The sequence below is a fragment of the Rhinatrema bivittatum genome, chromosome 3 (genome assembly GCF_901001135.1).
Source record: "Rhinatrema bivittatum chromosome 3, aRhiBiv1.1, whole genome shotgun sequence".
NCBI lineage: Eukaryota > Metazoa > Chordata > Amphibia > Gymnophiona > Rhinatrematidae > Rhinatrema > Rhinatrema bivittatum.
In genome coordinates this window covers 236427752-236442367 of record NC_042617.1, presented here as the reverse complement: position 1 = coordinate 236442367, position 14616 = coordinate 236427752, and the positions used below count along the sequence as shown (strand labels likewise).

Here is a 14616-nt window from a genome sequence, read left to right as displayed (position 1 = left end):
CATGCCTCCACCAAAGCACGAGCGCTTTCCTTTGCTGGCCCATTGTTATGGAATACCTTGCCCACTGAACTGCGCCTTGAGCCATCTCCCAAAACTTTCAAGCAAAAACTCAAGACATGGTTATTTACACATGCCTATACCTGAAATATATATGTCTTTCTTCCCCTTTATATGCCCTGCCTTATTTACCCAACACCCCCTTTCTCTACACTATCTCTAATTTCCCCTTTTTTATGCCCTTACTGTAAATACCATTCCATACATTTGCTCTTAATTGCACCTGAAGCGCTTTCTCCCCTCTCTTATCACCCCTAATTTATAACTCCATCTCCTAACCTGTCCCTAACCTCACACCTAATTTCCTAAAATCCCTTTACTTTCCAGCTCTAACTCAGCTCAGTTAATCCTAAATGATAGTTCTGTTTTAAAAGATTCTACTTGTTTTATGTTCAAATATATATATTCTTACTTTTGTTAAATGTATAATGCTTATTTAATCCTGTTAAATGTATAACGCTCCGGCGTAAGTTCCTGTTCATTGTACACCGACGTGATATCTTTGATGAGCGGCGGTATATAAAAAACTATAAATAAAATAAAATAAATAGCAAGACAGCGCAGCCACCTGAACCTTGATGGAGCTAAGGGAGAGACCCTTCTGAAGTCCATCCTGCAGGAAATCCAACACAATAGGGATTGTGGTTGCATGTGGATTGGTGCCGTGAGTGTCGCACCATGCTTCAAATACTCTCCAGATCCGGATGTATGTGAGGGATGTGGAAAACTTGCGAGCTCGGAGGAGGGTATCAATCACGGGCTCCGAGTAACCCCTTTTCTTCAATCTAGCCCTCTCAAGGGCCATACCGTAAGAGAGAATTGAGCCGGATCCTCGTGAAGAATGGGACCTTGATGTAGGTGGTCCCGGAGAGGAGGCAGGGGAAGGGGCTCCCCTGCCAGTAGCCTTCTCATGTCTGCGTACCAGGGTCTTCTTGGCCAGCCTGGCGCCACTAGAAGGACTAGGCCCCGGTGTCTCTGAATCTTGCGGAGGACAGCGCCTAGCAGAGGCCACGGAGGAAAGGCGTACAGGAGGGTCCCTGGAGGCCATGGCTGAACCAGGGCATCGATTCTGTGTGAGTACGGGTCGTGCTTGCGGCTGAAGTATCTGGGTACTTGAGCATTGGACTTGTCCGCCAGTAAATCCATGTCCGGAAACCCCCAATGATCCACAATCATCTGGAAGGTCGTGGGTGAGAGCTGCCACTCTCCCGGATTTAGGCTTTCCCTGCTGAGGAATTCTGCTGTGGTATTGTCCTTCCCAGCAATGTGGACGGCGGAGATGTCCTGAAGATTCACCTCTGCCCAAGTCATCAGAGGGGCGATCTCCAGAGATACCTGTCGGCTTCTGGTTCCGCCCTGACGGTTGATGTATGCCACCATGGTGGCGTTGTCGGACATCACTCTGACTGCTCTGTTCTGCAGTCTGTGGGCAAATTGAAGGCATGCCAAGCGGACAGCCCGGGCCTCTAGACGGTTGATGTTCCACGCCGACTCTTCTCTGTTCCACTGCCCTTGTGCGGTGAGTTCTTCGCAGTGTGCGCCCCAGCCGCTCAGGCTGGCATCTGTGGTGAGCAAGATCCACGTGGGTGAGGACATCTTCAATCCCCTGTGCATGTGGTTGGACTGCAACCACCACCGTAACTGGGTCCGCACTCGGGCTGGCAGAGGTAGGTGCGTGGAGTAGGTCCGTAGACGGAGGCTCCAGCGAGAGAGCAGGGCGTGTTGTAGAGGTCTCATATGGGCCCTCGCCCAAGGCACCACTTCCAGGGTGGATGCCATGAGACCAAGAACCTGCAGATAATCCCAGGCTGTGGGTCGACTGGCTCCCATCAAATACTGGATACGCTGCTGAAGTTTCAACGTTCTCTTGATGGTGAGACTGACCGTGTCTGCCCGGGTGTCGAACTGTACTCCCAGGTATTCCAGTGACTGGGAAGGCTGTAGGCAGCTCTTGCTGAGGTTGATAACCCAGCCCAGGCTTTCCAGAAGGGCTATCACTGTCGGTGGTCCGAAGGCTCTCCTCTCGAGACTTCGCCCTGATCAGCCAGTCGTCTAGGTAGGGATGGACCAGAATTCCTTCCTGCCTGAGTGCCGCCGCTACTACTACTACCACCTTGGTGAATGTCCATGGCGACGTCGCCAACCCAAAGGGCAGAGCCCGAAACTGGAAGTGGCGGCCTAGAACCTGGAAGCGTAGGTAGCGCTGATGATCCGGATGGATCGGGATATGCAGGTATGCCTCTGACAGGTCTAATGCCGTGAGGAATTCTCCTGGCTGTACTGCGGCCTTGACGGAGCGTAGAGTTTCCATGCAAAACCTCGGGACACGTAAGTATTGATTGACGGACTTGAGGTCCAGGACAGGCCGAAAGGTACCCCCCTTTCTTGGGTACCATGAAATAGATGGAATAATGTCCAGAATGCACTTCCCAGGCAGGTACTGGGATGATGGCTTTCAAGGACAGGAGCCTCGCCAGGGTAGCTTCCAATGCTGCCTTCTGGTGTATGGGACATGAAGATTCCACAAACTTGTCCGGAGGGAGATGATGAAAGTCCAGATAATACCCCTCCCGGATAACGGCGAGAACCCACTGGTCCGACGTAATCTCGACCCATCTGGGGTAGAAGAGGGTCAACCTGCCCCCTATGGCTTCGTCCCCCAGATGAATCGGCGGATTCTCATTGGGAGGCGCGGCCGGGACCCGAGCCCGGGCCCGCTCCCCTCTTGCGCTGCTTGGTCCGAAAGGATTGATTCCTGGCCGGAGGACGTGGGGCTTGGTAGCGACCCCTGTAAGGAACGAAACGCTGGGAACTCCTGCCCCTGGAGGGCCTTGGAAAGGTGCGCTGGCCCCTTCGGAACCGATCTTCCGGCAATCTGGGCCCTGGAGAGGCGCCCCACACACTGGCCAGTTTATCAAGGTTGCTGCCAAATAAAAAAGAGCCTTTAAAGGGTAATCTGGTGAGGCGTGTTTTAGAAGGCGCATCAGCCGACCATCTTCGGATCCAGAGCTGCCTCCTGGCGGCTACGGAGGATGAAATCCCTTTAGCTGTTGTCCGGACCAGGTCAGACGCCGCATCTGTAAGGAACGAGAGAGCGGATTCCATGTCCGCCGCTGGAGCGTTGTTTCTAACCTGTGACAAACAGGCACGCATCACCACCGTGCAGCAGGTGGCGATCCGTAAAAATAAAGCTGCCACCTCAAAGGCCTGACGCAAAATAGCGTCCAGTTGCTGGTCATGCGGCTCCCTGAGGGCCGTCCCCCCTTCAACCGGAATGGTAGTGCACTTGACGACAGCGCTAATCAAGGCGTCCACCTGAGGGCATGCCAGCAGGTCCTGGATAGCCGGTGCTAATGGGTACATGCTCTGCAGAGCCCGACCCCTTTTGAAGGCAGCCGCTGGAGCCGCCCATTCTAAATCGATTAGTTGTTGCGCCGCCTGTAAGAATGAAAAATGGCAGGCCGTAGGACGAAGACCTTCCAGCAGGGGGTTCTGCGCAGAAGGTACCAAAGCGCTGGGACCTGTAATATCCAATTCTGCCAGACACTGAGACACCAGGTCGGAGAGATCCTCCTTAGGGAAGAACCGCCTCATGGTTCGATATGGCTCAGTCCTTGGAGGGAGGTCCCCCTTGTCCAGGAGTTCGGACTCGTCCTGTGAGACCTCCTGGTCTGACTGATCCGGGCTATCCATCGGTGGGAAGTCCCGCTCGCGATAAGGTTGTGATGGGCCAGGAACCGGATCCGCAGGAGCTGTTACTGCAGCAGCCGCCGCAGGCGCAGCCACCGCAGGAACTACAGGAACAGCAGGAACCGCAGGGCCTGGATGGGCCCTGCGGTTCCTGCATCTGTACAAAAGCATGAATCCTTGCATCTGTACAAAAGCATGAATCCCCTTAAAGAGATCCCCCAGGAAATGGAAGCAGCCTCTAATCGCCGGGGTACAAGCTCCCCCGGGATGCTGTACCCCCGGGATGCCTGATTGGTCGAGACTGCCCCCTAACTCCGGGGTAGCCCCTGGGGAACTGTCCACAAATCGTGGTTGAGACAGGTCCTGGCCCGAGGGTCGCACGGCCCCCTCACATTGGGCACACAGAGAATCTGGCTCATCCCTGCGCGTGGCCCTAAGGTGGCATGCTGAGCAGAGGCCAAAGGCTGCAATGCCTGAAGCAGACGGCGCCGTCGCTGAAGACTCTGCAGCTTTCTGATCCATTGAACAATAGGCGCTCAATAATAATATGCGGCAGCAATAGGCGCTCAACACAACAGGCGCTCAATAATAATATGCGGCAGCAATAGGCGCTTAATACAACAGGCGCTCAATAATAATAGGCGGCAGCAATAGGCGCTTAATACAACAGGCGCTCAATAATAATAGGCGGCAGCAATAGGCGCTTAATACAACAGGCGCTCAATAATAATAGGCGGCAGCAATAGGCGCTTAATACAACAGGCGCTCAATAATAATATGCGGCAGCAATAGGCGCTTAATACAACAGGCGCTCAATAATAATATGCGGCAGCAATAGGCGCTTAATACAACAGGCGCTCAATAATAACAGGCGGCAGCAATAGGCGCTTAATACAACAGGCGCTCAATAATAATAGGCGGCAGCAATAGGCGCTTAATACTACAGGCGCTCAATAATAATAGGCGGCAGCAATAGGCGCTTAAAACAACAGGTGCTCAATAATAATAGGCGGCAGCAATAGGCGCTTAATACAACAGGCGCTCAATAATAATAGGCGGCAGCAATAGGCGCTTAATACAACAGGCGCTCAATAATAATATGTGGCAGCAATAGGCGCTTAATACAACAGGCGCTCAACAGGAATATGCGGCAGCAATAGGCGCTTAATGTGCCCTCAATAGGCTTTCAGCAATAAGCGGCCAGCAATATGCTCGCAATAGGCATTCAATAAGCTTTCAGTAATAAGCGGTCAGCAATATGCTCTCAATAGGCATTCAATAAGCTTTCAGTAAGAAGCGGTCAGCAATATGCGCTCAATGTGCATTCAATAGGCTGTCAGCAATAAGCGGTCAGCAGTATACGGTCAGTGGCATGCAATAGTCGCTCAGCAATACACCGAAACAAAGCCAAGGAGGAAGAAAGCCACGCCTATTACGGGCGCGGAGTACCTGAGCAAGGCCCAACAAGGGCGTCCTCCACGGCGTGCCACGCCGCCGATCCTCTGCGCTTCGGAGACCCGTAGGAAGAGATGTACTCCTTACCAGCTTCGGCGCTTCCCGGCTGGAACACAGGCGGTCTCCGGCCGCGGGGGAAGGGATCACCTCACCACCGCAATTTGAGGAAATATGCACCCGCTACCTCGTCCACGCCGGGATCGAGGGCCTCGTATACCGTCCGGGGACTGCGTCACTGCCGCGCGTCGGCAGGACCGAGGACTTTCCCACCGGGGGAGCACGGTAATCACCCCGGGAGCTCGCTGGGGGAGGAACCCTTGGGTATCTACCGCAGGAGCGTGGGGCTCTAAGTCAAATAGACAGGAAAAACGAATCTAGAATGATAAGAAAAGAGAAAAATTAAAGTAGTCTTGGAAAGCACGTTCAACTAGCGTGCAGGCACTCCAAACTGCTTTGGAGATGGAAATTACTGAATAGCTACGCTTCCTGTGGGGATATATACGCCCCCGTGCTGACGTCAGATCCGTCTCCAACTGCTAGCACGCGGATACTATCCCATTTGTACTGAGTCCATCTGGCTACACGCCAGGAAATGCTGGTTTTATTTTAAGCTAAGAAGACTGATAGCTAGGTAAGGGAGGGCGTGAAAGGAGAAAGATGAAGGTTATTTGATAAGACCTTGAATACATTTTGGTATGTTACTGACTGCTGTGTACCAATTTGCATGTGCAATGTTTTATGGAAAAATTAATAGTTTAAAAAAAATTGTACATAAGGACCGAATTTCTGGGGTTTTTTTGTTTTTGGTATGTCTCATTTAGTCGGTACAATTGGTATTTCTTCTCATCATGAAATGCAACTTTATTCCTTCATCAATACATTTTCAGCTTGCCCATAAAAATGAACAAAGACTAGTGCATTTAATTCTTGGTGTAAATGTCATATTGTCTAGAACTTAAATGTAAATTAAGTTGTGCTATCTACAATAAAAGAATATTCCATTTAAGTCTTACCTTTAAAATAACCTTATGATTGTTTTTAATATTATTTATATCCAGAACAGAAGCTTGGTATACATGAGCAAAGGCTCCTTCTCCAAGTAGGAAATCAATGTGAAATGTTTCGTTACCTTTATTGAAAAGGGGATGTGAAAGCAGAATAAAATGAGAAAAAATAGAGGAGAGGAAGATACGGAGAATTAAATCAATCAAAAATTCCACTTAATACAGAGAGGTATTTTGTTCAAGTTCACAGAGAGAAATGGAGAACTTCAACTCTGGGTTACTCTGCCCAGGGCTTAATTTGTAGATAAAAAGGAAGTGGAACTGTGGAGCAGGAGGAGGAAGTGAAGAATGGGTACCATGGCCAGGCGTGATCTGTGAGAGGGGTTGGGGCTAGGAGTTCACTACCAAACACTTCCTCCTCCTCAGCTAGTAATCCTCCATCCTTGGCCCCCACCAGTGTTCAACCTCCAGCTATCCTTCACCCACCAGAACTGATTTATATCACTGGCACTGCTCCACTTCCTCAGATCCCAGAAAAAGAGTGGTAGAACTCTGTTCTAGGTCATTCCATCAGAAATTAAGCCCTAAAATGGAGTTGAATTATCACAAGTTTGAAGCTTGTGAGCAATAGGCTAGTAACCAGGGTTAAAGCCTTGCAACTGGCACTACTGCTCACAAGTTAAAATTTGTTCTAATTAAACTGTTTTTTGTGTCTGTTCTATTTGCTGCAGTGCTTGAGGATCACACTCTCCCTTCCTGCTCTCTGAAGAATAGAAAGGGAGAGGGCAGAACAACAGGGACAGAGTGGCTGCTCTCTGCTCATCCCTCTCTTTCCTGCTGCCCTGCCTCTCAAGTCTAAAAAGAAGTGATGGAACTGTGTTCCAGATTGTTCCCCCACAAATTAAGTCCTGATGCTACCAGCCCCTACCATTTTAAACTTTGAATTACTTACTTACAAAGGAATTATAAAGATGTAGTCAGTCAATCCCATAGCTTAGAAGATTGATTTTAGATTATCTGCCTGTATTAGATTAGTGTAAATGGCATGATAGCTGTAGGCCATTGCCAACAAAAAAGTACTCATTGACCCTGAGTATTTAATACAAAATATTAACTGAGCAATGCTGTATCATATGAAATTCCTTTTCACTCAGTATTGAACTTTAGATTATTCAGCAGTTGGGCATTTTTAACACTTGCTGAGCATCCTGTGCTTCTTGCAATTACTGAAGACATTGCTACTCATTACAGTTGTGCTTATAAGTTTACATATCCCTGGCAGAATTTGTCAGATATGTAAGAAAACATACGTGATCAGACAAAAGCATAGCAATAAGGGAAATAATAAAATAGTCCTGTTCAAAAGTTTGCATACCCTTGGATGTTTGGGCTGATAAGATATAGTCAAGTTGACACACACAGATTGAGATGGCAATGAAGGCTAGGTATCCACACCTGTGCCTTGATTGAAATTAGTATCAGTGTATAAATAGTCAAGGAGTTTCTTAGCTCTTGAGAAACCGTTGTTCATGTCACTGAGGGCTGCACTAACTTTGGTGGTTACTGAAGCATGGGGAAAGCAAAAGAGCTATCAAAGGATTTGCGAGCAAAAGTAGTTCAACTTTACAAATCAGGAAAAGGATATAGAAATATCTGCAAAGATTTGAAAATGCCAATCAGTACTGTTCAAATTTTGATAAGAAATGGAAAGTTATAGGTTCTGTTAATACCAAGCCACGGTCAGATAGACCAAGAAAGAATTCAGACAGAACTGCCAGGAAAATTTGTCGGGATGCAAAGAAAAATCCACAAACAACTTCTACTGAATTACAGGCTTCTCTGAAACAAAAGTGGTGAGGATGTTTCAGCATACACAATAAAGAGATACTTGAACAAAAATGGGTTGCATGGTAACTTTGCCAGAAAAAAAAGCTATTGCTGCACCAACACCACAAAACAGCCCAATTACAATACACCAAACAGCACTAAAGGAGCCTCAAAACTTCTGGAACAAAATAATTTACAGTGATGAGACCAAAACTGAACTTTATGGGGATAACCATAAACACTATAAAGAGAAGCACACCATCCTTACAATGAAGCATGGAGGTGGCTCTCTGCTGTTTTGGGTGTGTGTGAGCTACAGAAGCAGAGGGAATTTAGTCAAAACTGATGGCAAGATGAATGCAACATATCAGAAAATATTGGAGCAAAATTTGCATTCATCAGCTGCACATGGGGCACACTTGGACTTTCTAACATGACAATGATCCAAAGCATAAGGCCAAGTTGATCCTTCAGTTGCTTCAGCAGAAGTGAAGATTCTGGAGTGGACATCATAATCTCCTGACCTCAACATCAAGACACTTTGGGGAGAACTCAAACATGCAGCTCATGCTAGACAACCAAAGAATTTAGAGCATCTAGAGGCAAGAGGAATGGGCAGCTTTACCACTTGAAAAAATAAAGGGCCTCATTCACAATTATGACAACAGACTGCAAGCTGTCATTGATGTAAAAGGGGGGCAATACACAATTTTAAGAACTAAGGGTATGCAAACCTTTGAACAGGACTATTTTAGTTCCTTTATTGCTATGGTTTAATTATTGTGCTATTCTATGATGCATAATAGTTTAATTTGAAACATTAAAAGTAACAGACATGTTTGTCTGATCATTCATGTTTTCTTAAAATGCTGCACATCTTACAAATTCTGCCAGGGGTATGTAAACTTATGAGCATAAAGGTAGATCTGGACTTCTAGCAGAGTATTTCACCATACAACTGTCTGAACTTTCTCTACTTTTTAGTGGAGAGTACATGAAGAAATTATAATCTTTATTTTATTCTCAAAACAAGTTCATCTTTTAAAATACTGAACAGAAGTCTACAGGAATGACAAATGTTTAATTAAACTATAAAACAATCTCATTATCAGGGCAAAAGGAGCTCTGGTCAGCTTTGAACTAGGTCTGTTTTGGAGAAGAGTTGGAGCTTTGCCTCTGAGCCACTATGTGGCTCCCTTGATCAAAGGCTGAACAACTCAGAAATGGCTTGCCTGCAATCTCAAGCATGTACAGGCAGCCCTCTCATGGATGATCCAGATTGGGCATTAGGAATTCAAAAGAGATTGCTGGGACTTTCAGTATTTTGGCAACTTGATATCTAGAAGGCCAAGCTGAAATGAGCCATTGGATTCAGTGACCCATTAATGCTTATAACTCTGTTTCTGTGTACCTATTTCTGTAAGTAGAAGAGTATTGTGGAAGTCATTTAAAGTATTGTGGAGTTTGTCTGTTTCAAGTATATGGTAGATTAACTGACCAGACTTTAGACTGTGTATGCATCATATAAGTCAGGTTGCAGTTTAGGTTCTGCTTAAATGCCTGCACATACTTTGAACTGGAGTTGACTCATTCTGCACAGAGCTCCCTCAACCTGACACACAAACACATATATATTCAGAAAAAAAAGATTTTGATACAGACTTCATACCTAAATACATTTTCTCTTAAATAAATGGTCAGTAAGCTTATGTGCAGTCATCTAAGATAGAAGGCTAATTCTTACCAAGTTTGAGCTGAGTCTTGGGTCGGACAGTTGACAAGTTTGAATCACATTCATAGTAATTAGAGAGAATGTTCAATGGTTCCGCTAATCCTGCTAGCAGATCTCTAATTAAGTCGTCATCCCAAGGGTTGTTGACAATGCCATCTTGAAGAAAAATATTTTTACGCAAATATTTATGTAAACCAAGCAAGCATTCTAATACCAGAACCACAACTCCGCATTCATCGCTCATGTATTTCATTTATAAACAATGAAACATCATTTATTTATTTTATTTAAAATCTTTTCTATACCGTCGTTAAGCTAGTTGCCGTCACAACGGTTCACAATAAGGCACATAATTTCAAACTTAAATGTGTTGAGTTATATTAACTAAATAGGTGCCATCAAATACTGTAACAGTTTCATATTAAATATTACTTAGTGGTTGTGATAAGTCATGTCTACTTTAAGTAAATCGGCTATAAGATAAATTAACACTTAAGTCTTGTCCTCTGTTGTTGCAATCTAATAGAGGTAAAGTAAAATAAAATATACACACACAAACACACACCATTCGAGTAAGATGATGTGTGTGGGAGTTCTTCGGACTGCATCATACAATTCCCTGGATTCTACTCTTCATTCCCTTTGTGGTATGCTTGCTTAAATAGCCATGTTTTTAAACTTTTTTTTGAATGCTTTGATTTGATGTCTCTTTGTGTTCTGATTTCTAAAGGCATTGTGTTCCATATTATAGGTCCTGCCAGGGATAGGGACCTATCCCTTACTTGCGTTAGTCTGGCTGTTTTTGCTGACGGAATAGTTAGTAGGGCTTTGTTTGCTGATCTCAAGTTTCTATTAGGGACGTGTACGTGAAGGGCTGTGTTCAGCCATTCTGCCTTTTCGTCGTGTATTAATTTATGTATGTGCAAAGAGTCTTGTATTGAATTCTTTGTTCAATGGGTAGCCAGTGTAGTTCAATTAGGGTTTTGGAGATATGGTCTCTTTTACCGGTTAAAATTCTTGCAGCTGTGTTTTGTAATACCTGTAGAGGTCTTATCGTGGTGTGGGGTAATCCTAGTAGAAGGGCATTACAGTAATCAGTGCTTGAAAAAATTAATGCTTGTAGTACTGACTGGAAGTCATTTGGTGTTAGTAGTGGTTTAAGTCTTCTGAGAGTCATAGGTTTGGCGTAACCTTCTCTTACTTTTAGAGATATATGTTGTTTCATACTTAGTTCCGTATCGATAATCACTCCAAGGTTTCGTACTTTCTCTGCTAGTTGTATTTTTTGGTTGTTATTGATTGTGATTGGGTTTTGAATGATTGTGATTTTTTTCGTTCAAGATGTAGGAATTCTGTTTTCTCTATGTTAATAACTAATTCCATCTGGTTTAAGAGCTGTTTTATTATATCTAGATACATGTTGGCTAAGGTTAATGTTTTCTCAATTGAGTCATTAACTGGAAGTATTACTTGAATATTGTCAGCATATATGTAGTGTGAGATGCCCAGACCAGCTAGCAGGTGGCATAACGGCGGCATGTATATGTTGAATAGTGTGGCAGATAGGGCTGATCCCTGCGGAACTCCTGTTTGAAGGTTTATTCTTTCTGACATTGCTTTTTTGATTTGCACTTGGAAATATCTGTTATCAGATTTCAAAAGTTGAACACTATCCTTATGAGATAGTTTTAAGACTTCTTTGGATCCACATGAAAACTCTCTTACATTGGTTCCAAGCTTTGTAATCCCAGTTGCTTTATGTAAGCTAAAATTTTATTGCATTTTTAGTATGGTCTTTTGTTAATGAGTTTTTTTGTTGTTTTGGGTGATTAGAATAATTGCACCCATTTTTATAGCGTTTTGATATTTTAGCTCTTGTATTGTTTTGTCTACTGTATTATGAAATTTATTACTTGAATTATATTGAGATGCCATTATTATTCAGCGAGGTTTAAATATTAATAGAACAAATACTCTTTTTCTGCTAAAGTGTTTTATACTTTTGTCTGAAATTGTACCAGTTCTAAGTTTGTTAATAAGTTTTAAAAATAATTTGTGTTTTTCTAATACGTATGGTGTATCTTTGGAAAACAGTCTAGACATTCTAGTAAGTCTCAGTGGATTTGCAGTTGTATTCCCCACTTAAGACTGTCAATCAGGAAATTCAAGTAATTTCTAGAGACAGTAGAGTTGCTTATCTGTAACAGGTGTTCTCAGCAGGATGTCAATCCTCACATATGGTTGACATCATCTGATGGAGCCCATCACAGAACTTTGATCTCAAAGCATCTAGAACTTTCAGGATACTCTACTGAGCGTGTGCAGCTGTATTTATTTTCCTGCCTCCTGGGCAGAGCCCCTCAGTCCATGATTTAACTAATACATGGAGAACCAACTCACAGGGGAGGCGAGTGGGTTTTGTGAGGACTGACATCCTGCTGACCTTGGAGAACATCTGTTATAGGTAAGTAACTCTGCTTTCTCCAAGGACAATATGGATGGCAGTCCTTACATATGGGTGAATCCCTGGCTACAAACTACCCCGAACAGGACAAACTGGGGAAAACTCATAGTGCTGAAGGCACCACCTTTCTTTCTTTCGTATGTGAGGCAGCCAGCCCAAAAAGGGGGCTAGGAAGGAAAAGAGTTTGGTTCTACACAAAAGAGACCCATTGGACAGACAGAGATAAAACCTGACACGCAACATTGGTGCCTAAGACTGGGGAGTTATGTGAACTCAGGGCAAATGTAATCCGCTTTGATGTACACTGGGAATATTAAAAATCTAAATAAATAAATATACATGCAGCAAAAAAGAGCAGCACAAGCATGCTCCAATCATAACTGCATACCCACACCATAGGATGAAGAAGAAAGTTGCTGGTGGAGAAAGGAGACAAGATCCATCTCCAAAACCAGAGTCACCACTAGAATTGCCACCAGTGCCACTGCTGCTGTTGCGGAGGGAAGCTTGAGTAACCAGTGGAGCTGTGCTGGAGAGAGTCCAAGATTTGCTGTTTGGAAGGAATGCCAGAGCTGCCACTTGAGTAGCTGCTGAGCAGATAAGTGACAGGAACTGTGCCCCTCTAAAGAGGAGAAGAGAGAAAGATACTGGGAGAGGTGATGAAAAGAGATGCTGGGGTAGAAAAGGAAGAGATAAGATAAGTTGAGAGTGGAAGGAGAAAGGGAAGTTGCTGAGGAGAGGAAAGGGGAAAGGTGGAACAGGGGAGAATCTAGAAGGCTTGAGATATGTTGGGAAGGAAAAGGGGGAGATGCTAGGAGAAGAGTTCATTATAATTTTCATCTAACCCTGTCAATGATTTTGAAAGTTATAGGATACTAATCTGCTTATTCATTTTTTAATTGTTCTGGCTTCTGTTCACCAAACTGAAGCAGAGTGACTTACTTGTGACAGGTGTTTGAGGACAGCAGGATGTAAGTCCTCATATATGGGTGCCATCATCCAAAGTGGAAGATTGACATCAAAGCTTGGATGCCTCCTCCAATCTAGGGAGAAGGCATCCAAAGCTAGTTTTCCTTGTGTTGTCCTCCTAGAACAGAAGTTCGAAAACTATTTGATTAGAGAATATAGAAACATAGAAACATAGAAATGACGGCAGAAGAAGACCAACCGGTCCATCCAGTCTGCCCAGCAAGCTTCACACATTTGTTCTCATACTTAACTGTTTCTCTTGGCTCTTAGTAACCTTATGTTCTAATTCCCTTTTCACCCCCACCATTAATGTAGAGAGCAGTGCTGGAGCTGCTTCCAAGTGAAATATTAAGTTTGATTAGTTGGGTAAGCGGCAGCATAGCTCTCTGCCATGAAGCAGAGGGCAATGCTGGAAATGTGTGAAGTATCAGTTTTTCTTTTCCCCTGTCATTGAAGCAAGGAGTCATGCCGGACATGCACCGAAAGTGAAGAATGCCTTGAAAGTCACATTAACTATCATCAAATATTGAAAAGCCTAATAATTGGTAATACCTATAAGCCCATGAACCCATCCCTGTTTTTTTTTCTTTTTTTCTTTTCTTTTTTTAATTGGGAGATGGATGCCCTTCATCCTTCTACTCTGTGAAGGTGGACACCTACCACCGGCCACTGGCATCCCGCTCCGTTAATGCCTCTGTGGCTACTGCCGCTCCATGCAGTGTTTTACTACCTGCTCTTTATATGCGTCCTCTAGAACTGATGGATCCCATCCCTGGGTTTTTTTTATTATTTATTTAATTGGGAGATGACAGCCCTCCATCCTTCCGCTCCGTGAAGGTGGACACCTACCACTGGCCACTGGCATCCCGCTCCGTGAATGCCTCTGTGGCTACTGCCGCTCTGTGCAGTATTTTACTACCTGCTCTTTATATGGACACCTACCACTGGCCACTGGCATCCCGCTCCGTGAATGCCTCTGTGGCTACTGCCGCTCCGTGCAGTATTTTACTACCTGCTCTTTATATGTGTCCTCTAGACCTGATGGATCCCATCCCTGTTTTGTTTTTTGTTTTTTATTTAATTGGGAGATGACAGCCCTACATCCTTCCGCTCCATGAAGGTGGACACCTACCACTGGCCACTGGCATCCCGCTCCGTGAATGCCTCTGTGGCTACTGCCGCTCCGTGCAGTATTTTACTACCTGCTCTTTATATGCGTCCTCTGGACCTGATGGATCCACAATATTTATCCCATGCCCCTTTGAAGTGCTTCACAGTTTTGGACTTCACCACTTCCTCCGGAAGGGCATTCCAGGCATCCACCACTCTCTCCGTGAAGAAATTCTTCCTGACATTGGTTCTTAGTCTTCCTCCTTGGAGCCTCAGCTCGTGACCTCTGGTTCTGCTGATTTTTTTCT

At 44.9% G+C, this 14616-nt stretch overlaps 1 protein-coding gene across 3 annotated transcripts in view; it reads right to left on the bottom strand.

The window, feature by feature from the left end:
* BUB1 (BUB1 mitotic checkpoint serine/threonine kinase) overlaps window positions 1-14616 on the bottom strand; it is a 403183-nt gene that overhangs the window by 79050 nt on the left and 309517 nt on the right. For all 3 annotated transcript variants that reach the window (XM_029594322.1, XM_029594320.1, XM_029594321.1), the window contains 2 exons: window positions 9778-9921; window positions 6216-6331 (listed from right to left, as the gene is read on the bottom strand). In XM_029594322.1, the coding sequence (XP_029450182.1) occupies window positions 6216-6331; window positions 9778-9921 (260 nt within the window). The remainder of the gene's footprint in view (window positions 1-6215; window positions 6332-9777; window positions 9922-14616) is intronic.